This window comes from Coregonus lavaretus (genome assembly GCF_964263955.1).
Source record: "Coregonus lavaretus genome assembly, chromosome: 2".
In the NCBI taxonomy this organism is placed as follows: domain Eukaryota; kingdom Metazoa; phylum Chordata; class Actinopteri; order Salmoniformes; family Salmonidae; genus Coregonus; species Coregonus lavaretus.
In genome coordinates, this window is record NC_139989.1 from 62,180,267 (window position 1) to 62,205,138 (window position 24,872).

Consider the following 24,872-nt stretch of genomic DNA (forward strand, 5'->3'; position numbering starts at 1 on the left):
GAGTAAATCATATTTTGACTCTGACTCCAATATTATGTGAATGCTAAAGGCCCATAATTGTATCAATTAATCTATCCAAGGAAGAAAGCCTTGCGTCACCACTCAGACTACCATAAGATGCAAGTGTCCAGGTTAACCGTTATGCATTTATTAAAAGAATAATGAACAACAGCTAATATCTTGCAATTAATGACCTAGCATTGAAGGTAAGAATCTCTGGATTAACTATCTAATGTTAGCTAAATGTAGTAATGAATAAATTTGCTACAATTCTTTAAACTGACAATTCTGTGACCTGTCATGGGCAAGTTTTAAAATTACACAATACCTGTTAGCAAAGGTGTCAGCAAGAGATTATGTTTAGAAGCTTGCAGGGATTTGTAGTCTTTCATTATGTCTACTTTTATGCTACATTTGAAAGTAAATAGAACCGACTATATTGATAAAAGTCACCTTGTCCGAGAGAGATTTACACAGTTATCAAAATGTCTCGCCAGGGTAAGCCTATGGGAAATCCCCTAAGGGAAAAATGAATGGTGGAAAACAATTGGAACCATTTCCCTGTTTGACCACTAGGTTTTATGGGTATTATGACTCATAAACTGTGGGGATCTATAGAGAGAAATAATAATGCCATGGTTGTTTGGACAAAACCTATGGGGAAAATGTAATGGTGTTTTTGTAGGATGTTTAGATAAATGCCGAAAATAAGGTATGTTGTAAACATAGGTTTAGGAGATCTTATTCGTTTTGTTCTAGAATACTGGGGAAGACAAGGTACGCGGGTGAACATCCCGGCGATACACAATACAAATCTAGCTCCACCGAGCTATATATCCTCTACAATGATCAATCACACACAAAGACAAGGTGGCAGAGGGAACACTTATACAGGTACTGGTGAGGGGATATGAACCAGGTGTGTGTAATAAACAAGACAAAACTAATGGAATGATGATATGAAGGCCGGCAGTGGCTAGAAGGCCGGTGACGACGAACGCCGAAGCCTGCCCGAACAAAGAGAGGAGGCAGCCTCGGAGGAAGTTGTGACATAAAGGTAATATTAACTGACTGGTATTATTTCATAGAACAAAACGTATAAGATCTCCTAAGCCTGTGCTAACCTTATTTTCAGTGTTTATTCCAAACCCCACATTTATCCCCATTAATTTTTCCCATTGCTGAACGAGCCAAAGGTAACTAATTTCCGAGTTTTAAGACTACAAGCTGGCGAGCTAGAATAGCTCAACTTTGACATGATTTGTTGATGGTAAGTGTGGGCGGTACTTCCTGTAAAAACACAAACTCCCATCCTTGAGTACTTCCTTCCAGCAGTGTGTAGCAGGGAGATTCCTAGATGTGAGAAGTGGACCTGAGACAAAGGAATATGAAGTATTGATGGAAAAGGGTTGTGTAAACTGTAGGGGTACCCATGGTGCTGGAGATCAGACGTGTCTGGTGAGAGAAAGACAGGTTGAGGTTCCCAGGGTCAGAGTAGTGCAGAAGGTGTCATATGCTGAGGCAGTGAAGAGAGTAGTAGAGGAAGATGGCTCCAGGGTGAGGGATCCTGAGAGGATCCCTGTGATTAGGCCGAGGTCAACAGAGAGTGATAGGAATAACATGCCATGGTTGTCAACTGACCAGCAGGAATAGAACGTAAATCACAGTGGATAAATGTTTTGGTGGCAGCTGCAGAGAAGTACTTGGGTGTACAATAATTTACTGCAGAGTTACAAGGTGATTTGAACGATAATATACCGTCCTCTCAGTGTGCTGGCCTGGTTAGGGTCAGAGGGCCAAAGTAGTGGAATAATGATGAGGTTTTAATGGGTGTAGGGTTGGTCAAATCAAATCAAATCAAATTGTTTTTACCACATGCGCCGAATACAACAGGTGTAGACATTACAGTGAAATGCTTACTTACAGCCCTTATCCAACAATGCATTAAATAAAACAACAACAACAAAAAAGTGTTGAGAAAAAAAGAGCAGAAGTAAAATAAAATGACAGTAGGGAGGCCATATACAGGGGCGTAACGGTGCGGGGGCACCGGCTAGTTGAGGTAGTTGAGGTAATATGTACATGTGGGTAGAGTTAAAGTGACTATGCATAAATAGTTAACAGTAGCAGCAGCGTAAAATGATGGGGTGGGGGTGGGGGGGCAGTGCAAATAGTCTGGGTAGCCATGATTAGCTGTTCAGGAGTCGTATTGCTTGGGGGTAGAAGCTGTTGAGAAGCCTTTTGGACCTAGACTTGGCGCTCCGGTACCGCTTGCCGTGCGGTAGCAGAGAGAACAGTCTATGACTAGGGTGGCTGGAGTCTTTAACAATTTTGAGGGCCTTCCTCTGACACCGCCTGGTATAGAGGTCCTGGATGGCAGGAAGCTTGGCCCCGGTGATGTACAGGGCCGTACGCACTACCCTCTGTAGTGCCTTGCGGTCGGAGGCCGAGCAGTTGCCATACCAGGCGGTGATGCAACCAGTCAGGATGCTCTCGATGGTGCAGCTGTATAACTTTTTGAGGATCTGAGGACCCATGCCAAATCTTTTCAGTCTCCTGAGGGGGAATAGGCTTTGTCGTGCCCTCTTCACGACTGTCTTGGTGTGTTTGGACCAGGGGCGGTGTGTTCATTAGGGCGATATGGGCGACGCACTGCCAAACGGGAAAAGGAAGGGATTTTTTTTCTAATCAATTATATCACGGCAACAGTAGTTATCAGTGTTCTAATCTAAACGTCTGATCTGCCACTAAATGTCCAATCAGGCTAAAGTCGTGCTTCAAATGGCCCCGCCCCTTTTGGGGCGATTTCAGTCAGGTTGAAAATCGCCCAGGAGTCTCTCATAGACTATCATGTAAAATATTTTATTTTTCAAATATCAGAGCTTTCAATACAATCTCTATGGGTTCCGGGAGGGCTTGCACTTACGCGCTTTCGTCATACGTAACATAAGTAACCATGAACATAACTAAGAAAAGAGCGGGTAGCAGCGTCAATCAATTCACGTACAACTGTCAAGATGGCTAGCTTTGCGAGGCAAAGATGAAACTGAGGGCTCCACCAACCCTGGTATTTTTCTTGGACTTGTCAACTTTGTGGCACAATTAGATGAGGTGTTTGATGACCATCTTAAAAATGCTAAAGTTTTCAAGGGCACATCAAAGACCATTCAAAACGAGCTACTGGAGTGTATGCTAGCGGTCATGAGGGAACATATTGTGGAGGAGGTGAAGTCGGCGAACTTCGTAGCTATCCAAGCTGACGAGACCACGGATGTTTCTACACAGACACAGCTGGTGCTTGTGCTGAGGTACATAGATAGCAACCACAAAGTGCAGGAGCGCTTTTTTGAGTTCCTTCCCATCTCGGAATCAACCTCAGTCTCAATTGCCAGTGTGCTTTTGGAGAGACTGAACGGTCTTTTTGCCGACGACGAAAAAGTCAAACTCATTGCGCAAGCTTACGATGGAGCCAGTGTGATGAGGGGAGAGAAGGCTGGTGTGCAGCAAAAGGTGCGTGAGCATTTCAAGAATGTCCATTACGTGCATTGCTATGCGCATCAGCTGAATTTGATCATGCAGCAAGCTAGAACAGTTTCAGTACAAGTAATGTAGCCTCTCTCTCTCTTTGTCCCTCCCTGTCTGTCTCTTTAACACACACACGCCCAAATCAGTTCACAGTTTATGTTGTTTAAAATAGTTATTTTTCATTTTTTTTTTAGTAAAAAAAAAAAAAAAATCTGTTCATGTTCATTTTTACAAATCTATACAATTGGCCAGAATATGGTTGTTCATATTTACAAATCTATACAATTGGCCAGAATATGGTTGTTCATTTTTACAAAGCCATACAGATAGCTGTGTTTACCTTTTCTATAAATTATTTTCAAATTCTGTTTTCAGGCAAAATGTCTATCACTGTTCATTTTCACAAATCTATACAAGAGGGCAGAATATGGAAGTCTATAAAAATGTCTTATTACCAATAACTTGCATCAATGTTTTCAGTAGCCTCTATCAAAAGCTCCTGCTTGCTTGTTGTGAATTATGCTCAGGTGCACATATTTCCAATTCAACCATGAGGCCTTTTTGAAGCAAGTAATGTGTATATCAGTATTGACTTATATGCTGCCCCTGTCTTCATGTTGTTGCTGGACATATCTTTTTTAAAATGTGTGTAGGTCACCTAAATCATCAGAAAAATTGCCCCCCCTGAGAATTTTTTCAGGAGCCGCCACTGGTTTGGACCATGATAGTTAGTTGGTGATGTGGACACCAAGGAACTTGAAGCTCTCAACCTCTTCCACTACAGCCCCGTCGATGAGAATGGGGGCGTGCTCAGTCCTCTTTTTTTCCTAGTTAGTTGGTTTTTCACAAAGTGTAATGAATTAATACTACAGAAAAGTAAGCTGATACACAACCAATACACTAGGTGGTGGCATGCACCTATAACAATTGTTTGCGGATTGCCATAACACCAAAGAAGAAGACCACTTCCTCCACTGTCTGCTCAACTCGGTGAAACGGAAGAAGGACACATCCGCAGATTATTACGGAGGTTGCATTGCTGTAAATGCTTCATGGCCACTGCAGAGGTCTGATTAAACATACATCGGGGTTTACTGCTTCGCTGCACGGATAGCGCTGCTGTAATCAGTCTGGTAATTTATAGGCGACCCTTACTGGGCCTCAGTAAATTATTACTATCTGGACTCTCGACGAGGATGTTGTTCCAAGTGGCTCTCGGGTAGAGGTAGACGATAACAGACATCAGGATTCTTGGTGAATAGGGTGTTGAACGTTTCATTGTCTAATAGATCGGGTAAAATCTTAACCAGGATCTTTCTGGTGTGAGATTAGCCTACATTAGACGTTTATTTGTCACAACTTAAATCGAGTTTTGATATTTAAATGACGTTTGTTGCTCTGGTCTAGCTGTGACAAAGAAATTAACTGTAGTGTAGGCTAGCTACATATTTACTGTCACGTTTTTTTATTTGAAGAAACGCTCAAAAAAGAATACCTTAAACGATGGATCGGGTAAGTTTCGTTTACTTTTATTATATATCCAGCAGCTAGCCTCTTTAGCTAGCTAACACCAGTCATCTGAAAGTATCTAGCTAGCTAACAAACAGGCAAAGAAAGGTAGCTAACTGTAATTGTTCATATAAGGTTTGTTACACAAATAACTTCAGCCATTAGTTAGCTAGTTAGAACCAGAGAACATCGACACAGAAGCTAGCTAACGATAGCTAGTTCACGTCCAAATACCAGTCCTAAATTCATACTCAAAACATAGCTACATAAGTTCAAAACCAAATTGTCACGCTGCTACCTTACAATGCATGCAATACAATGGACTTTTGCAACACTAGCTAGCTATCTACTCCATAGACCAAGCTATGCTAAGCGCTAGCCATATTTCACAGTCAGACAGGACACAACTCAAACTGTAGCTGAGAAAACATATACACATGTAAACAGCACGTTGTGCAGTGAGCAAATGCATGTTGGCTAGCATCAGGACAAACTCACCAGTTTCAAACATCCAGAATAAATTCAAGAATGTGCCTTCTCCTGTCTTCTTGACATTTTAATCCAAATCTGTTTAGATCAACAGTGCCAATCTAACAACTCTGACAAATGACTGGCTTGATTGTTTTTACAGCTTTGATCTGGATGCTGGATTAGCCCATATTTTGGATATTTGTCAACAACTCTGCCATGCAGGCCATTCCAGTGGTGCGGTGGTCAATTAATTATGATGGTCTTGTAAGGATAAAAGCAAAGCTTTCTTTCATATACACTGAACAAAAATATAAACGCAACACGTAAAGTGTTGGTTTCATGAGCTGAAATAAAAAAATCAGAGAAATGTTCCATACGCACAAAAAGCTTATCTCTCAAATGTTTTGCACAAATTTGTTTACATCCCTGTTAGTGAGCATTTCTCCTTTGCAAGATAATCCATCCACTGACCTTGGGCTGGGGACAATAAAAGGTGAATCTAAAATGTGCAGTTCTGTCACATAACACAATGCCACATATGTCTCGAAGTTGAGGGAGCGTGCAATTGGCATGCTGACTGCTAGAATGTCCACCGCAGCTGAGAATTGATTGTTAATTTCTCTACCATACACCGCCTCCAACATCGAATTTATAAATTTTGGCAGTACATCCAACCAGGTCTCATAATCTCAGACCCTGTGTATGGTATCGTGTGGGCGAGCAGTTTGCTGATGTCGACAGTGCTCCATGGTGGGGTTATGGTATGGGCAGGCCTAAGCTACGGACAACGAACACCATTGCATTTTATCGATTGGCAATTTGAATGCACAAAAATACTGCAACGAGATCTTGAGGCCCATTTTGTTTTATGGTAGCTGTAACCAACAGATGCATATCTGTATTCTCAGTCATGTGAAATCCATAGATTAGGGCCTAATGAAGTTATTTCAATTGAATGATTTCCTCATCTGAAGTAAAATCTTTGAAATTGTTGCATGTTACATTTTTTATAGTTCAGTATAATTTAAAATAAAAGCTTGTTAAGGTAGTGGAATGGGATTAGTGTGGTGTGTGTGTGTGTGAAGTATCATTGTATGCAGTAAAAATCAAAGTGTGGGAGCACCTCCTATAAGAGTCTGAATTGGGCAGTTTGACAATGTTTGACTCATAAGCAACCTGCATAAACATAGTTTGAAGTACAGTAGACCAACATAGCTACTGTAGTAGGTTAAAGCTGTGTGCTGGAAAACCTTGGTAGAGCATGGGTGGAGGAGGGATTGTGGCGCTCATGGGAATTTCCTTTTTCAGTTTCTGACCATTGCCTACTTTTCACTTAAAACATAGTTTTACTACACAAATAGATGTCTTGACTGTGATAAGGGCACAGGAATATGTGTGTCTACTAAATTGCATACACACTGTAAAATAGGCTACTTTAAAGGCAGACTCAGCAAAATGACGCCAGCACTGCAGACATTTTTATTTTATTTTTTATATATATTTTTATCATTCCAAGATGGCGTAGCAGTGCGGTCGTGGTTTTTTCTGTGTCCTAGTGTAAATAGCCAGTTTCTTGTTTTTTGTCTATTTTGTATATATTTCTCAATTTTACTTTTCATTCTTTAACTAAATATACTTTCCTGCAACCCGCCTCATCCAACGTGGAAAGGATTCTATTATTTCTTTATAACTTTTATCAAGAACCTTAAGCTGAAACTAGTCTAGCTGCAACCGAATGGCTACATGCTATTAGCCACCGTTAGCGTCTTCACCATTGTCCGTGGCCTGCACTACCCACCAGCCAGCTCTAGCTCTAGCCTGGACAATACGTCGGCCAGTCTGCACAGTGTGCTATCGACCCAGAGCATATCGGACTTTCTACCGGAATCACTGGACCCTAGCGCCGGATCATCGCAACCAGCTAGCTGCAACCTGTTGTTGGCTAATTACCATTGCCCCTTAGCAAGCACCAGTTAGCCTTGAGCTAGCCTCGAGCCAGGCCCATCTCCCGGCTATCTACCTCTCTGTCAACCGGACGGGAACTCCTAGTGTTGACACTGAGCCCCGCCGATCCAACACGACTGGTTTGCCGACGAAATCATCTGATGTGGTTTCAACAGGTTTCCCGTTACGACGTTGACCACGAAGATCCATCTGCTAGCCCCGGCCCGCTAGCGCACGCAAACTACAACTGTGCTTCCTGCTCGCTGTGCTGAAGCACCAATTTGAACTGCTCTCGGACTCACATATTGCTGTTCACTGGACCTTATGATCACTCAGCTGCACAGCTGATGCCTGCTGGACTGTTCCTTTACACGGTACCCTGTCCTGTTTATTCTGTTTAGCTTCAGCCTCAGCCCAAACTTTATCGCCATTACCAGTTGTTGTCTTAGCTCTCTCTAATAACACCTGTGATTGCTTTATGCCTCTCTCCCATGTCAATATGCCTTGCCTATTGCTGTTTTGGTTAGTGCTTATTATACAATTTCACTGTAGAACCCCAAGTCCCTCTCAAACTGCCTCAAATAGTTCCTTTGTTCCACCCCCCATACACGCAGAGACCGGCTCAATCGGTGCCTCCAGTGATGCTATCTCTTTCATTGTTACCCAACGCTTAGGTTTACCTCAACTGTACTCATATCCTTCCATATCCTTTTCTGTACATAATGCCTGAATCTATTCTACAACACCCGGAAATTTGCCCCCTTTATTCTCTGTACCCAACGCACTAGAAGACCAGTTCTTAAAGCCTTTAGTCGTATCCTTATTCTACTCCTCCTCTGTTCTTCTGGTGATGTAGAGGTTAACCCAGGCCCTGCAGCCCCCAGTATCACTCCTACTCCCCAGGAGCTATCATTTGTTGACTTCTGTAACCGTAAAAGTCTTGGTTTTCTGCACGTAAATATCAGAAGCCTCCTTCCTAAGTTTGAGTTATTCACTGCGTTAGCACACTCCGCCAACCCTGATGTTCTAGCAGTGTCTGAATCCTGGCTTAGGAAGGCCACCAAAAATTCTGAAATTTCCATCCACAACTATAACATTTTCCGTCTAGATAGAACTGCCAAAGGTGGTGGAGTTGCAATCTACTGTAGAGAGAGCCTACAGAGCTCTATCATACTATCCAGGTCTGTGCCCAAACAGTTTGAGCTCCTACTTCTGAAAATCCACCTTTCCAGAAATAAGTCTCTCACTGTTGCCGCTTGCTACAGACCCCCTTAAGCCCCCAGCTGTGCCCTGGACACCATATGTGAATTGATTTCCCCCCATTTATCCTCAGAGTTCGTACTGCTTGGTGACCTAAATTGGGATATGCTTAACACCCCGGCCATCCTACAATCCAAACTAGATGCCCTCAATCTCACACAAATTATCAACGAACCTACCAGGTACAACCCTAAATCCGTAAACATGGGTACCCTCATAGATATCATCCTGACTAAGAACAGATATAGCCCCTGGTTCTCCTCAGACTTGACTGCCCTTGACCAGCACAAAAACATCCTGTGGCGTACAGCATTAGCATCAAATAGCCCCCGCGATATGCAACTTTTCAGGGAAGTTAGGAACCAATATACACAAGCAGTTAGGAAAGCAAAGGCTAACTTTTTCAAACAGAAATTTGCATCCTGTAGCACTAACTCCAAAAAGGTTTGGTACACTGTAAAGTCCATTGAGACTAAGAGCACTTCCTCCCAGCTGCCCACTGCACTGAGGCTAGGAAACACTATCACCACCGATAAATCTACAATAATCGAGAATTTCAACAAGCATTTTCCTACGGCTGGCCATGCTTTCCACCTGGCTACCACTACCCCGGCCACCAGCTCTGCACCCTCCGCTGCAACTTGCCTATGCCCCCCCCCCCCCCCCCCCCCCGCTTCTCCTTCACACAAATTCAGACAGCTGATGTTCTGAAAGAGCTGCAAAATCTGGACCCCAAAAAACATCTGGGCTAGACAATCTGGACCCTTTCTTTCTAAAACTAGCCGCCGAAATTGTCGCAACCCCTATTACTAGCCTGTTCAACCTCTCTTTCGTAACGTCTGAGATCCCCAGAGATTGGAAAGCTGCCGCGGTCATCCTCCTCTTCAAAGGGGGTGACACTCTTAACAAACAGATCACCGACCATTTCGAATCCCACCGTACCTTCTCCGCTATGTAATCTGGTTTCCGAGCTGGTCATGGGTGCACTTCAGCCACGCTCAAGGTCCTAAACGATATTATAACCGCGATCGATAATAGACAGTACTGTGCAGCCGTCTTCATCGACCTGGCCAAGGCTTTCGACTCTGTCAACCACCGCATTCTTATTGGCAGACTAAATAGCCTTGGTTTCTCAAATGACTGCCTCGCCTGGTTCACCAACTACTTCTCAGAGTTCAATGTGTCAAATCGGAGGGCCTGTTGTCTGGACCTATGGCAGTCTCTATGGGGGTGCCGCAGGGTTCAATTCTTGGGCCGACTCTTTTCCCGGTGTATATCAATGATGTCGCTCTTGCTGCTGGTGACTCTCAGATCCACCTCTACGCAGACGACACCATTTTGTATACATCTGGCCCTTCATTGGACACTGTGTTAACAAACCTCCAAACGAGCTTCAATGCCATACAACACTCCTTCAGTAGCCTCCAACTGCTCTTAAACACTAGTAAAACTAAATGCATGCTCTTCAATCGAACGCTGCTGGCACCAGCCCACCCGACTAGAATCACTACTCTCGACGGGTCTGACCTAGAGTATGTGGACAACTACAAATACCTAGGTGTCTGGTTAGACTGTAAACTCTCCTTCCAGACTCGCATTAAGAATCTCCAATCCAAAGTTAAATCTAGAATCGGTTTCCTTTTTCACAACAGCCTCCTTCACTCATGCTGCCAAACATGCCCTCCTAAAACTGACTATCCTACCGATCCTTGACTTCGGCGATGTCATTTACAAAATAGCCTCCAACACTCTACTCAGCAAATTGGATGTAGTCTATCACAGTGCCATCCGTTTTGTCTCCAAAGCCCCATATACTACCCACCACTGTGACCTGTTCGCTCTTGTTGGCTGGTCCTCACTACATATTCGTCGCCAAACCCACTGGCTCCAGGCCATCTATAAATCACTGCTAGGCAAATCCCCGCCTTATCTTAGCTCATTGGTCACCATAGCAACACCCACCCAAGTATGCGCTCCAGCAGGTATATCTCACTGGTCATCCCCAAAGCCAACACCTCCTCTGGCCGCCATTCCTTCCAGTTCTCTGCTGCCAATGACTGGAACAAATTGCAAAAAATCTCTGAAGCTGGAGACTCTTATCTCCCTCACTAACTTTAAGCATCAGTTGTCAGAGCACCTTACCGATCACTGCACCTGTACACAGCCCATCTGAAATTAGCCCACCTAACTACCTCATCCCTATATTGTTATTTATTTTGCTCATTTGCACCCCAGTATCTCTATTTGCACATCTATCATTCCAGTGTTAATACTAATTGTAATTATTTTGCACTATAGCCTATTTATTGCCTTACCTCCATAACTTGCTACATTTGCACACACTGTGTATATACAGTGAGGGGAAAAAAGTATTTGATCCCCTGCTGATTTTGTACGTTTGCCCACTGACAAAGAAATGATCAGTCTATAATTTTAATGGTAGGTTTATTTGAACAGTGAGAGACAGAATAACAACACAAAAATCCAGAAAAACGTATGTCAAAAATGTTATAAATTGATTTGCATTTTAATAAGGGAAATAAGTGTTTGACCCCCTCTCAATCAGAAAGATTTCTGGCTCCCAGGTGTCTTTTATACAGGTAACGAGCTGAGATTAGGAGCACACTCTTAAAGGAAGTGCTCCTAATCTCAGCTTGTTACCTGTATAAAAGACACCTGTCCACAGAAGCAATCAATCAATCAGATTCCAAACTCTCCGCCATGGCCAAGACCAAAGAGCTCTCCAAGGATGTCAGGGACAAGATTGTAGACCTACACAAGGCTGGAATGGGCTACAAGACCATTGCCAAGCAGCTTGGTAAGAAGGTGACAACAGTTGGTGCGACTCTTCGCCAATAATAATAATAAATAATAATAATAAATAATAATATGCCATTTAGCAGATGCTTTTATCCAAAGCGACTTACAGTCATGTGTGATTACATTTTTACGTATGGGTGGTCCCGGGGATCGAACCCACTACCCTTGCGTTACAAGCGCCATGCTCTACCAATTGAGCTACAGAGGACCAAATGGAAGAAACACAAAAGAACTGTAAATCTCCCTCGGCCTGGGGCTCCATGCAAGATCTCACCTTGTGGAGTTGCAATGATCATGAGAACGGTGAGGAATCAGCCCAGAACTACACAGGAGGATCTTGTCAATGATCTCAATGCAGCTGGGACCATAGTCACCAAGAAAACAATTGGTAACACACTACGCCGTGAAGGACTGAAATCCTGCAGCGCCCGCAAGGTCCCCCTGCTCAAGAAAGTACATATACAGGGCCGTCTGAAGTTTGCCAATGAACATCTGAATGATTCAGAGGAGTGGCTCAAGAAGAAGCACATTAAGGTCCTGGAGTGGCCTAGCCAGTCTCCAGACCTCAATCCCATAGAAAATCTGGGGAGGGAGCTGAAGGTACGAGTTGCAAAACGTCAGCTTCGAAACATTAATGACTTGGAGAAGATCTGCAAAGAGGAGTGGGACAAAATCCCTCCTGAGATGTGTGCAAACCTGATGGCCAACTACAAGAAACGTCTGACCTCTGTGATTGCCAACAAGGGTTTTGTCACCAAGTACTAAGTCATGTTTTGCAGAGGGGTCAAATACTTATTTCCCTCATTAAAATGCAAATCAATTTATAACATTTTTGACATGATTTTTTTGTTGTTATTCTGTCTCTCACTGTTCAAATAAACCTACCATTAAAATTATAGACGGATCATTTCTTTGTCAGTGGGCAAACGTACAAAATCAGCAGGGGATCAAATACTTTTTTCCCTCACTGTATATTTTCTGTTGTATTTTTGACTTTATGTTTTGTTTTACCCCATATGTAACTCTGTGTTGGTTTTTATCGCACTGCTTTCCTTTATCTTGGCCAGGTCGCAGTTGTAAATGAGAACTTGTTCTCAACTGGCTTACCTGGTTAAATAAAGGTTAAATAAATAAAATAAAAATGAGCGAGATGCAAGACTATGCTCTCACACAGTCGCACACAGTGTCTGCACATATGCAAGGGTACGCTTCACGCTGTTCCAGCATGTTAGCCGTGGGACCAAAACAATGGAGAAGTTTAGCATTGCGCTTCAACTTTCTTGGTTATTGCGGAAATTAAGCCACTAAGCTGTTTACTTTGCATCTAGCCTACGTCATATCGCTGAGTCTACCTTTAAACTCACAATATGCTGTTCTGTTCTTTGAAATGTTTTTAATTTCCTAATGTTTTTAAATTCCTGCTTAAAGATTTATTAGACTGTTTAAAATGCGTAATTGTTGGAATCTTCTTGTATAGGCCTACCTCAAGTCCCGGCAGTGTGTTAACTTAATTTAAAATATTTTACTTAATAAATAACTTAGTATGTGAATACCCTGGTCCTTCCCCAACCAGCAGTGCAGCCACCAGTCCCATGGGTCCCCTCAAGGAGGTACAGTGAGGGAAAAAGGTATTTGATCCCCTGCTGATTTTGTACGTTTGCCCACTGACAAAGAAATGATCAGTCTATAATTGTAATGGTAGGTTTATTTGAACAGTGAGAGACAGAATAACAAAAATTTTTTCCAGAAAAACGCATGTCAAAAATGTTATGAATTGATTTGCATTTTAATGAGGGTAATAATTATTTGACCCCTCTGCAAAACATGACTTAGTACTTGGTGGCAAAACCCTTGTTGGCAATCACAGAGGTCAGACGTTTCTTGTAGTTGGCCACTAGGTTTGCACACATCTCAGGAGGGATTTTGTCCCACTCCTCTTTGCAGATCTTCTCCAAGTCATTAATGTTTCGAAGCTGACGTTTTGCAACTCGTACCTTCTGCTCCCTCCCCAGATTTTCTATGGGATTGAGGTCTGGAGACTGGCTAGGCCACTCCAGGACCTTAATGTGCTTCTTCTTGAGCCACTCCTTTGTTGCCTTGGCCGTGAGTTTTGGGTCATTGTCATGCTGGAATACCCATCCACGACTCATTTTCAATGCCCTGGATGAGGGAAGGAGGTTCTCACCCAAGATTTGACGGTACATGGCCCCGTCCATCGTCCCTTTGATGCGGTGAAGTTGTCCTGTCCCCCAAAGCATAATGTTTCCACCTCCATGTTTGACGGTGGGGATGGTGTTCTTGGGGTCATAGGCAGCATTCCTCCTCCTCCAAACACGGCGAGTTGAGTTGATGCCAAAGAGCTCGATTTTGGTCTCATCTGACCACAACACTTTCACCCAGTTCTCCTCTGAATCATTCAGATGTTCATTGGCAAACTTCAGACGGGCCTGTATATGTGCTTTCTTGAGCAGGGGGACCTTGCGGGCGCTGCAGGATTTCATTCCTTCACGGCGTAGTGTGTACCAATTGTTTTCTTGGTGACTATAGTCCCAGCTGCCTTGAGATCATTGACAAGATCCTCTCCTGTAGTTCAGGGCTGATTCCTCACTGTTCTCATGATCATTGCAACTTCACGAGGTGAGATCTTGCATGGAGCCCCAGGCCGAGGGAGATTGACAGTTATTTTGTGTTTCTTCCATTTGCGAATAATCGCACCAACTGTTGTCACCTTCTCACCAAGCTGTTTGGCGATGGTCTTGTAGCCCATTCCAGCCTTGTGTAGGTCTACAATCTTGTCCCTGACATCCTTGGAGAGCTCTTTGGTCTTGGCCATGGTGGAGAGTTTGGAATCTGATTGATTGATTGCTTCTGTGAACAGGTGTCTTTTATACAGGTAACAAGCTGAGATTAGGAGCACTCCCTTTAAGAGTGTGCTCCTAATTTCAGCTCGTTACCTGTATAAAAGACACCTGGGAGCCAGAAATCTTTCTGATTGAGAGGGGGTCAAATACTTGTTTCCCTCATTAAAATGCAAATCAATTTATAACATTTTTGACATGCGTTTTTTCTGGATTTTTTGGTTTTTATTCTGTCTCTCACTGTTCAAATAAACCTACCATTGAAATTATAGACTGATAATTTCTTTGTCAGTGGGCAAACGTACAAAATCAGCAGGGGATCAAATACTTTTTTCCCTCACTGTAAAGTGACAGACAGTTGTAGGGTACATTGCTTCATAAAATAAGCAACAACCGCCTATACCAATTCCAGGATTGAATTTAATCATATCAATTTAGCCGTTTTTTAAAGTGTTAAATAATGTTATGGTGTTAAATAATGTTTTATAGTGTTCAATAATGGTAGGCCTACATCAAAGTTAATTTTTTTTATCTGCAGGAACAGTTGCACCAATGGCCCTCACACTAGCTCCACTTCTGCATAGATTCAATGTTAAGGAATCCCTTATTATCTTTCCTTCCTCCGAAAGTGTGCACTTGTTCACTTCTCTTCACTGGTTTGAAAGAAAATGACTGGTATAAAACATATGGTGGATACTCCCACTAGAACATGACTCCACCAATCCAATGCTGTTCATTTTTTCAATCTTTTTGGTGCAATTTTCTAAAGTATATGTTACATTTTCACATATCTAAGCACAAAAATCTAAACAGATTATCAAAATGTTTCAAAACTCTTAGGCCATTTTCATTGTATTATTTTTTTAAAAAAGATTTTGCTGTCATTTATTAACAATACATTTAAGTATCATTTAATCAAACTGCTTAAAACTGAACTACTAAACGTTTGAAATTATGGTGTAGTGTACAATGCGCTGCTGAAGTACTTGGGTGGTAATTTACGTGTGACTGAAATTCTGGGTTTATCAAGATTAACTCAGGGGTGAAAGATGTGTTCAACTCTAATGAATGTTCACTCAAAGGTTCTGAACATAATACAGGGGGCATTACAAGTGTTATCAGTTGACATTTGTACTAAGAGTAAAAAAATAAAGATAACCCTTCCATTTGAAAAATGTGCCAAAGTGATTGACATGGTCATAAAAAACAAAAAAATATCATCAGTAATAAGGTCCTCAATCAGCTTTTTGAATTGCCCTATAGGCACCAAAACATCAAATTTAAGAACATTTTGAGGATTGTTCCACAAAAAAGGTGCAAGAGTGCTAAAAGCTGATTTACCTAACTCAGTAGAGACCAGAATGCCAACCAATTTTCTGGTAGAGAATGCAGTGATGAGTACTAAGATTGTCAACCGTAATAAAGCGTAGTGCGCTATGATAAACTGCATCTAACGGCTTTAATGAAGTGGCAGCTGCGTTCATATAGATGTCGCCATAGTCTTGAACCGATAGGAACGTTGACTGAATCATCTGCTTTCTACTATTTAGCGCAAGGCAGGACCTATTTCTATAGAAGAAGCCCATTTTTATTCTCAGCTTCTTAACTAACTCATTAATATGATTTTTAAAAGACAGCTTTTCATCTATCCAGATGTCTAGATATCTGTAAGCAGGGACACGATCAATATGGACACCATCCAAAGTACATATGCTTAAATCATCAGTTATTTTTATGCGCTCTAGAGAATATATACTTAGTTTCATCTGCATTCAATACTAATTTCAGGTCAATAAAGTTTTTCTGTAATACAATGAAGGTACACTGTAGTTCAGGTAGCCTGGTCAACAGCATACACAACAGCATCATCAGCATACAAGCTGTGTGCCAATCATTAGGACCATCATGTTGGTCTTGTGGTGAGCTGTGTGCCAAGCATTAGGACCATCATGTTGGTCTTGTGGAGAGCTGTGTGCCAAGCATTATGATCATCTGTGTAGAACAGAAGTTCTCATTTTATTTCCTTGTTAGCTTTTAGGATGAAGTCTGCCTTCAGAGTCTCTGGGGATACTCTTAGCTATTTCTTTTTTAATTTCTTTTTTCCTGACTCACTTGTAACAGTTTCAGGATACGTGAAGGCAAGGTCTCTGAAACAATGATTAGAGAATGTATCCATCTTCATCTCCATAGTAACCTCTTTAAACAATGGACTCTGCTCTAGAATGATGTGCATGTGACTCTTGATGAAAGCACTTATTTAAATAAGGCACCTATAGATGCATGCTTTTTAAACAATGCATGAATAATACAAATAAAATCTAATTGTATTTGTCACATGCGCCGAATACCGTGAAACGCTTACTTACAAGCCCTTAACCAACAATGCAGTTCAAGAAATAGAGTTAAGAATACATTTACTAAATAAACTAATGTAAAACATTTTAATAAAAACTAACACAATAAAATAACGAGGCTATATACAGGGCGTACTGGTACCGAGGGAATGTGCGGGGGTACAGGTTAGTCGAGGTAATTTGTACATGTAGGTTGGGGTAAAGTGACTAGGCACAGATAATAAACAGCGAGTAGCATTAGTGTGAAAAACAAAGAGGATGGGGTGTCAATGTAAATAGTCCGGGTGGCCATTTCATTCATTGTTCAGCAGTCTTATGGCTTGGGGGTAAAAGCTGTTAAGGGGCATTTTGGACCTAGACTTGGCACTCTGGTACCTCTTGCCATACGGGAGCAGGGAGAACAGTCTTGGGTAACTGGAGTATTTGACAATTTTTTTGGCCTTCCTCTGACACGCCTAGTATTTAGGTCCTGGATGGCAGGAAGCTTGGCCCCAGTGATATACTGGGCCGTACACACTACCCTCTAGCGCCTTACGGTCGGATGCCGAGCAGTTGCCATATCAGGTGGTGATGCAACCGGTCAGGATGCGCTCGTTGGCGCAGCTGTATAACTTTTTGAGGATCTGGGGACCCATGCCAAATCTTTTCAGTCTCCTGAGGGGGAAAAGGTGTTGTCGTGCCCTCTTCATCACTGTCTTTATGCATTTGGACCTATGGACACCAAGGAACTTGAAACTCACGACCCACTCCACTACAGCCCCATCGATGTTAATGGGGGCCTGTTTGGCCCTCCTTTTCCTGTAGTCCACGATCAGCTCCTTTGTCTTGCTTACGTTGAGGGAGAGGTTGTTGTCCTGGCACCACACTGCCAGGTCTCTGACCTCCTCCCTATAGGCTGTCTCATTGTTCTCGGTGGTCAGGCCTACCACTTGTGTCGTCAGCAAACTTAATGATGGTATTGGAGTCGTGCTTGGCCATGAGTCGTGGGTGAACGGGGAGTACAGGAGGGGACTAAGCACGCACCCCTGAGGGGTCCCTGTGTTGAGGATCAGCGTGGCAGATGTGTTGTTGTCTACCCTTACCACCTGGGGAGGCCCGTCAGGAAGTCCAGGATCCAGTTGCAGAGGGAGATGTTTAGTCCCAGGGTCCTTATCTTAGTGATAAGCTTTCTGTGCACTATGGTGTTGAACACTGAACTGTAGTCAATGAACAGCATTCTCACATAGGTGTTCCTTTTTGTCCAGGTGGGAAAGGGCATTCATTTACTATTTATATTTGACTACTTTTACTTCACTACATTCCTAAAGAAAATGATGTAGTTTTTACTCCATATGTTTTCCCTGACACCCAAAAGTACTCGTTACATTTCGAAGGCTTAGCAGGACAGGAATATAGCCTAATTCACACACTTATCAAGAGAACATCCCTGGTCATCTCTACTGCCTCTGATCTAGCGGACTCACTAAACACATGCTTCGTTTGTAAATGATGTCTGAGTGTTGGAGTATGCCCCTGGCTATCCGTAAAAAAAAAAAATTGGGCCTCGACCTTTGCCTCTCCCGAGTCCGTACTGGAGTTGCAGCGATGGGACAAGACTGTTAACTACCAATTGGATATCACGAAATTGGGGAGAAAAAGGGGGTAATAAAAAAATATATATATTTGGTCTAATGATAATCTATGTACAATACTTTCTGCTGTCAACAGGACAGAGCTAGCCAATCCCCCTCCACGCTGCCAGAGTCCCCGGGTTGCAACTCTCCCGATAGCGCCTTACTGCAGGGTCTGAAGAAGGTGTCTTCGTGGCTGGTCGACTGCAGGAAAACACCAGGGCAGAGTGGAACTTCGAGAGGGGGACACGAGGAGGAGGGAGATGGAGATTTCATTTCATCAAGTAAGAACAATGTTGTGTGTGGATTAGACCCCAATCTGCTTCTGAAACTTCTGTTAATTGATTGATTAAAAAATATACACTCAGTGGGCAGTAAATTGTTGATCCAGTTTCGTGAACATAGGGGTGTACCTAATAAACTGCCCTCTGAGTGTATAAAGGATAAGGGTGGCAAGGTAGACTAGTGGGTAAGAGCGTTGGGCCAGTGGCCAGTTTATTAGGTACACCCATCTTTTACCGGATCGGACACGCCTTTGCCTCCAGAACAGCCTGAATTCTTCAGGACATGGATTCTACAAGGTGTCGGAAACATTCCACAGGGATGTTGGTCCATGCTGATGCGACAGAGTATCACAGTTGCTGCAGATTGGACGGCGGCACATTCATGCTGCCAACAGCCCTCTATATTTCATCTCAAAGATACTCTATTGGGTTTGGTCAGCAACAATGTTCAGATACGCTGTGGTGTTAAATTGTTGCCAAACGTGTGCCAGGAAAACATTCCCAACACCAGTACACCACCGCCACCAGCCTGTACTGTTGAAACCACTCTGGATGGGTCCATGGGCTCATGCTCTACACCAAATCCTGACTGCCATCAGCATGATGCAAAAGAAACCGGGATTTGTTGAACCAGGTAATGTTTTCCAATCCTCAATTGTCCAGTGTTGATCGCATGCCCACTGGAGACGCTTCTTGTTTTTAGCTAATAGGAGTGGAACCCGGTGTGGTTGTCTGCGGCAATAGCCCATCCGTGGCGAGGATCTACTATTTATGCGTTCCGAGATGCCGTTCTGCACACCACTGTTATTTTTCGTGGCCCGCCTGTTAGCTGGCACGATTCTTGCCATTCTCCTTCGACCTCTCTTATCAACAAGCTATTTTCACCCACAGGACTGCCGCTGACGTTGTCTTTTGTTTGTCACTGGTTTTGCCTATTCTAACGTTCAATCAAACAGTAACTGAATGTCTCAATACCTGTCTGCCTGCTTTATGTAGCAAGCCACATCCACTTGACTCACTGTCTGTAGGTGTACCTAATAAACTGGTCACTGAGTGTACTGTATATTGATGATAATTGTTGTTTATGGGCCCATATTTCATAAACCTAGTTATTCAATGTCTTTGATTCACAGGGGATCTCGGTGGGAGGGGCTTATCATCTGCGGAACTTCAACCACATGATACTGACGAGGCAGAGAAGAGTTTCTCCAGATCAGAACACTTCAAGAAACACCAGCAGAGACGTATAGGGAAGAAACCTCACTGCTGCTCTGACTGTGGGAAGAGTTTCACTAGCCGGAGTTGCTTCATTATCCACCAGCGGATTCACAACGGCGAGAGACCGTACTGCTGCTCTCTGTGTGGGAAGAGGCACATCTCTGCTGGGCGTCTTAAAGAACACCAAAGAATCCATACAGGAGAGAAACCTTACAGATGCTCACAGTGTGGGAAGAGTTTTGCTCTATCTAGCACCTTAAAATCTCATCTGAGAATCCATACAGGAGAGAAACCGTACTGCTGCTCTCTGTGTGGGAAGAGTTTTACTGTATCTACCGCCTTAAAATCTCACCTTAGAATCCATACAGGAGAGAAACCGTACTGCTGCTCTCAATGTGGGAAGAGTTTTACTGTATCTAGAGCCTTAAAATCTCATCTGAGAATTCATACAGGCGAGAGGCCTTACCCCTGCCTTCTTTGTGGGAAAAGCTTTGTTAGTGCAGGAAACCTAACCATACACAAGCAGATACACACTGGAGAGAAGCCTTATAGCTGTGATCAGTGTGGAAAGAGCTTTGCTCTAGCTTCTGTGCTGACTTCACACCGGCGCATACACACTGGAAAGAAACCTTTTAGCTGTGAACAGTGTGGAAAGAGCTTTGCCGTAACTTCCTCCCTGACTAGACACCAGCGAACACACACTGGAGAGAAACCTTATGTCTGTCTATGTGGAAAGAGCTTTGCTCAGTTAGGGACAATGAAAAGTCACCAGAAAACAAAAACGTGCCGTATTTCATCTCCCTCCTATACGGCACCGGTTCCAGATCCCTAAATGAAGGATAAATAAAAAACCTCTAGTAAACAGTCATATCCATCTCCCATTCTTAAACAGTTGACTTAGTCTTATCAACATGGTAACCTCTGTGGAGCCTAAATTTAGCTGTGATCTAGGATCAGGTCTCCCCTGTGTCTATGTAATATCACACATTGTGATTTAAATGGATAAATGTTATCATAGAATGTGTCATAGTAAACCTGTCTGTGTGTGTGCTCATAAAACTAATCAATAATACATTGGATAATAATATCCATGTGGTCAAGGCAAGAACTATGCATGCTGTGTCTTGTAATAACTTTTAGATTTGTAATGTAATATCTTGTACTGCAGAAATGGAACGTAAATCACAGAAAATAGATGCTGTGGTGGCAGCTGCAGAGAAGTATTTGGGTATATGAGATTTTACTTCAGAAGAGTTACAGGGTATTTTGAGTGGTGGTGTCCTGTCCTCCCAGGCCATTGGGATGGTGGAGGAGCAGATCGGGTCAAAGTAGTGGAATGGGGTAGTGGGTTTTCAATGAGTGTAGGTGGCAGCTGCTGAGAAGTACCTGGGTGTACAATATTTTACTGCAGAAGAGATATAAGATGTTTTGAGATAAATAAATAAAAATAGATATACAATATACATTGTAGAATTAAAGTGAAGACATCAAAACTATGAAATGACACATATGGACTCCTGTAGTAACCAAGAAAGAGTTACACACTTTTTTATATTTGAGCTTCTTCAAAGAAGCCACCCTTTGCCTTGATGACAGCTTTGCACACTCTTGGCATTCTCTCAACCAGCTTCATGAGGTAGTCACATGGAATGCATTTCAATTAACAGGTGTGCCTTGTTAATTTGTAGAATTTATTTCCTTCTTAATGAGTTTGAGCCAGTCAGTTGTATTGTGACAAGGTAGGGTTGGTATACAGAAGATAGCCCTATTTGGTAAAAGACCAAGTCCATATTATGGCAAGAATCGCACATATAAGCAAAGCGAAACAACAGTCCATCATTACTTTAAGACAGTCAATCCGGAAAATTTGTGCAGTCGCAAAAAACATCAAGCGCTATGATAACTGGCTCTCATGAGGACCGCCACAGGAAAGGAATACCTAGTTACCTCTGCTGCAGAGGATAAGTTCATTAGAGTTACCAGCCTCAGAAATTGCAGCCCAAATAAATGCTTCAGAGTTCAAGTAACAGACACATCTCAACATCAACTGTTCAGAGGGGACTGTGTGAATCAGGCCTTAATGGTCGTATTGCTGCAAAGAAACCACTATTAAATGATACCAATAAGAAGAAGAGACTTGCTTGGGTCAAGAAACACGAGCAATGGCCAATAGACCGGTGGAAATCTGTCCTTGGTCTGATGATTCCAAATTTGAGATTTTTGGTTCAAACCACTGTGTCTTTGTGAGAGACAGAGTAGGTCAACGGATGATCTCCGCATGTGTGGTTCCCACCATGAAGCATGGAGGAGGAGGAGGTGTGATGGTGTGGGGCGCTTTGCTGGTGACACTGTGATTTATTTAGAATTCAAGGCACACTTAACCAGCATGGCTACCTGATATAGAAATTAAAATATATATACAGGTTAAAAGTAATGACTAAATGTTCCACCCTTAAATAGAGTTTTGAAATGTTCTTGTTTTAAGTATGATTAGTACTTTCTTGGTAGTGACTAATTATTACACCCCACTTTATTAAATGTGTTACCTAGTAATGTGTGAGCGTAGGGCAAGTTGAGATTACATTGTGTTACTATTTAGCAATGTGAGTAGGAGTTAGACCAGACAACAAAGGACAAGGAGAACTGTCTACAGACAACTGAGAAACCAAGATAAAGAGGCCTCCCAATTTAGGGAGGAGAGAAACCGTTAGGCTTGTTAAAGAGTATAAAATATGGTGCAGGATATTGTGAGGACGGCGATAACTAAGGAATGCAGCCTATGATAAGAACGTGTGTGTGTGACCTGATGGTTAGGAGAGCAGAGAAAAACATGAGCTAAACCCATGTATAGTGGAAAAATACAACCCGCCTAAAGAGGGGAGGGATTTTTGTATGACGTGTGTGTATAAAAGATGGACTCTGAAATTGTGATAACAGAATTCTCAATGAATAAAGATCTCTGACTATTGCAACTGGGAGCTCTGTCCGTTTCTTGATCCAAAAGCCTTACAACCTTTTGGGAGACGCACAGAGACACTGAAATAGTTGAGTTCAACCATTGAGAGTAAAAAATTATCTTAACACTACCACAGCATTCTGCAGTGATACGCCATCCCATCTGGTTTGCTCTTAGGCCCACTAACATCGTTTTTTCAACAGGACAATGACCCAACACACCTTCAGGCTGTGTAAGGGCTATTTGACCAAGAAGGAGAGTGATGGAGTGCTGCATCAGATGACCTGGCCTCCACAATCACCCGACCTCAACCCAATTGAGATGGTTTGGGATGGGTTGGACGCAGAGTGAAGGAAAATCAGCCAACAAGTGCTCAGCATATGTGGGAACTCCTTCAAGACTGTTGGAAAAGCATTCCAGGTGAAGCTGGTTGAGAGAATGCCAAGAGTGTGCAAAGCTGTCAAGGCAAAGCGTGGCTACTTTGAAAAATCTAAAATATATTTTGATTTGTTTAACACTATCTTGGTTATTCCATATGTGTTATTTCATAGTTTTGATGTCTTCACTATTATTCTACAATGTGGAAAATAGTACATATACATAAAAACACTTGAATGAGTAGGTGTCCAAACTTTTGACTGATACTGTATACAGTTAGTCGGAAGTTTACATCTTTGCCAAATACATTTAAACTCAGTTTTTCACAATTTCACCATTTTATTTTAAGAATGTGAAATGTCAGAATAATAGAGAGAATGGTTTATTTATTTCATTACATTCCCAGTGGGTCAGAAGTTTACATACACTCAATTAGTATTTGGTAGCATTGCCTTTAAATTGTTTAACCTGGGTCAAACGTTTCAGGTAGCCTTCCACAAGCTTCCCATAATAAGTTGGGTGAATTTTGGCCCATTCCTCCTGACAGAGCTGGTGTAACTGAGTCAGGTTTGTAGGCCCCCTTGCTCGCACACGCTTTTTCAGTTCTGCCCACACATTTTCTATAGGATTAAGGTCAGGGCTTTGTGATGGCCACTCCAATGCCTTGACTTTGTTGTCCTTAAGCCATTTTGCCACAACTTTGGAAGTATGCTTGGGGTTATTGCGACCAAGCTTTAACTTCCTGACTGATGTCTTGAGATGTTGTTTCAATATATCCACATAATTTTCCTTCCTCATGATGCCATCTATTTTGTGAAGTGCACCAGTCCCTCCTGCAGCAAATCACCCCCACAGCATGATGCTGCCACCCCCGTGCTTCACGGTTGGGATGGTGTTCTTCTGCTTGCAAGATACCCCCTTTTTCCTCCAAACATAACGATGGTCATTATGGCCAAACAGTTCTATTTTTGTTTCATCAGACCAGAGGACATTTCTCCAAAAAGTACGATCTTTGTCCCCATGTGCAGTTGCAAACCGTAGTCTGGCTTTTTTATGGCGGTTTTGGAGCAGTGGCTTCTTCCTTGCTGAGCGCCCTTTCAGGTTATGTCGATTATAGGACTCGTTTTACTGTGGATATATATACTTTTGTACCTGTTTACTCCAGCATCTTCACAAGGTCCTTTGCTGTTGTTCTGGGATTGATTTGCACTTTTCGCACCAAAGTACGTTCATCTCTAGGAAACAGAACGCGTCTCCTTCCTGAGCGGTATGACGGCTGCGTGGTTCCATGTTGTTTATACTTGCGTACTATTGTTTGTACAGATGGAACGTGGTACCTTTAGGCGTTTGGAAATTGCTCCCAAGGATGAACCAGACGTGTGGAGGTCTACAATGTTTTTTCTGAGGTCTTGGCTTATTTCTTTTGATTTTCCCATGATGTCAAGCAAAGAGGCACTGTTTGAAGGAAGGCCTTGAAATACATCCACAGGTACACCTCCAATTGACTCAAATGATGTCAATTAGCCTAGCAGAAGCTTCTAAAGCCATTACATCATTTTCTGTTTAAAGGCACAGTCAATTTAGTGTATGTAAACGTCTGACCCACTGGAATTGTGATACAGTGAATTATAAGTGAAATAATCTGTCTGTAAACAATTGTTGGAAAAATTACTAGTGTCATGCAC

The 24,872-nt window shown here is 42.6% G+C and overlaps 1 protein-coding gene across 2 annotated transcripts; it reads left to right on the forward strand.

Annotated features, from left to right (window-relative positions):
* The first annotated feature begins 4,503 nt into the window (after positions 1-4,503).
* Positions 4,504-23,256, forward strand: LOC311104206 (uncharacterized protein). Of its 2 annotated transcripts, none has more exons than XM_084145938.1 (3): positions 4,504-5,037; positions 18,449-18,635; positions 19,769-23,256. In XM_084145938.1, the coding sequence occupies exons 1-3, from the start codon at positions 5,029-5,031 to the stop codon at positions 20,683-20,685; spliced, it is 1,113 nt and encodes a 370-aa protein (XP_084002064.1). In that variant the 5' UTR covers positions 4,504-5,028; the 3' UTR covers positions 20,686-23,256. The 2 variants fall into 2 exon arrangements, with proteins under 2 accessions (XP_084002064.1, XP_084002063.1); XM_084145937.1 differs by having other exon boundaries at positions 4,533-4,592.
* The last annotated feature ends 1,616 nt before the right edge of the window (positions 23,257-24,872 follow it).